The sequence below is a fragment of the Penaeus monodon genome, chromosome 27, assembly GCF_015228065.2.
Source record: "Penaeus monodon isolate SGIC_2016 chromosome 27, NSTDA_Pmon_1, whole genome shotgun sequence".
Lineage (NCBI taxonomy): Eukaryota > Metazoa > Arthropoda > Malacostraca > Decapoda > Penaeidae > Penaeus > Penaeus monodon.
Window position 1 is genome coordinate 18,063,412 of NC_051412.1, and position 1,808 is coordinate 18,065,219.

A 1,808-nucleotide genomic window follows, 5' to 3' on the forward strand; every position below is an offset into this window, starting at 1 on the left:
ATTCATTATGATAATTGCGTAAAGCGACTAAATTAATGGGATGTTTGGCGACGCTTCATGACGCTGGCAGTCCTCCAAAATATGGTTAGGTTAGCCGCTGTGAGAATCCGAAGCAGGTCTGTAACAAACGATGTAAATTATATGGCTGTGCTTCGCGGATTCCACTATCAAAAGGATATTTCGTAATTGGGTGTTGTGATGAAATAGTTAAGGGTGTTACATAATGAAAACAGGCTTTGATCGTTTTTTTAGCTTTGACAGTGCTTCAGTCGGAGGGCACTTGCCTTTGTTGAACGCGGCTCGGATGTTAATCATAATTATTGTTACCGGTGCTGTTGAATTTAGCATTCCAATAATTACAATTATCAATATAATTATTCTTATAAGTACGAGAAGCAGCATCAGTATTGTTATCGTCATTACTAATCATCCTTTTCTTTATCAGTGCACCATTAACAAACACTTGTACATGGAACAGAAACCCATCTTTATCACTATTATTATTTTCCCTCTCCCTTTTTATCTTCACGCCTACACCCAGTACCCTTAAGTGTGTGCTCAAGGTCTCACGGAGGATGCAGCGCCGCGAAGAAAGATGAACTCCATTTTTCTTTTTTTTTATCGATCCCGACCTCCTTTCATGTCGTTCGAGACGGATGATCCCGGATGATGGATAAAAGAGAAGGACAGTTATTGGTGTGGAAGAGAAATCGGACGGGTCAGGTGAAACAGCCACGATAATCACCTATGTAAAGAAGTCGAAGTCGACGCCATTTCTTTAAAGTGTCTGGGCGTCCAAACGTTGTTTGCATTGTCTGCAATGGCCGCTGGATACAAGCCTGCGGCACTGTTAATAAATAGTGCTTAGTGTGTTGGTAACAAGGGCTTAACCCACAGAAGCCGTCCGCACATATCTCTGTAGACTCAATTGTCATGGAAGGCGTGTTACTTACAGTAGTTTACTGAACAATGACACATTGTGTATATCAAATGCTTTCGGTTCAGTTAGTTATTCCACCTGATCCCGAGTCTATTCACTATTCCTCCTACCTGACCTTAACCCGTCCCCTCGCCCCACACATCTGCTATTAACATGTGGCCTTTAGGGTAACTGAAATATGTGTCCTCAATAAGTTTCCAGTACCTTGCCCACCCCGTCAAAACTGTGCTGCCAGTGCATGTTCGCATCATATGCCTTTATGCGTAACTACTGGGCCTTCGACGACTTGTGGTCATAAGTATAATCTTTATAAAGTGTATCGTGGGTAAAGCGTCTTCATGTGAGGCATAGCACCCTAAGGAGAATTTTGTGACTTGGTAGTGTTTACCACCGAGAAAGTCTTTCGTTTCTCGTCAAAGTATGTGATGTTGTGGTGTGTTTTGTGCAGTCGTTCAGGAAAGGAAAGTTCCCAGGAACTTTAATGGTTCACTTTATCAGCTAATTAAAAACTTCCAACCTTCTATCCCTCTCTCTTAAACTTAGTTTGACACTTCCTCTTCGTCTTTGTAGTTTAGAGTGTGTAATCAATTCCAAACGGGATATAAATTTCCCTAACCCATTTAATGGAACTAGCAAAATAGCTACACAACAGGAAGATAATAAAAAAAATCGTATTTATCAAACATATGTTGTCATATTTATTAATAAAGCCATTAGAAACAAATGTTTTTTCTTCTGATGATCAAATTCGAGGGTCATTTCAACTTAAAAGCCAAGGATTAACGCATTCCAAGTGGTCAGCAATATCTTCAGGAGGAATAAACGAATCCCAAGGAGTTTCAGATGCCAGCTGGTCACGCACCTGTTT

General features: G+C 40.7%; 1 protein-coding gene across 1 annotated transcript in view; it reads right to left on the minus strand.

Moving 5' to 3' along the window:
• Positions 1 to 1,612: 1,612 nt before the first annotated feature.
• The window catches only part of LOC119590637 (dipeptidase 1-like), a 10,350-nt gene continuing 10,154 nt past the window's right edge, over positions 1,613 to 1,808 (minus strand). The window contains exon 10 of the mRNA XM_037939316.1: positions 1,613 to 1,802. Coding sequence (XP_037795244.1) covers positions 1,701 to 1,802 — 102 coding nt within the window. The 3' untranslated portion in view covers positions 1,613 to 1,700. The remainder of the gene's footprint in view (positions 1,803 to 1,808) is intronic.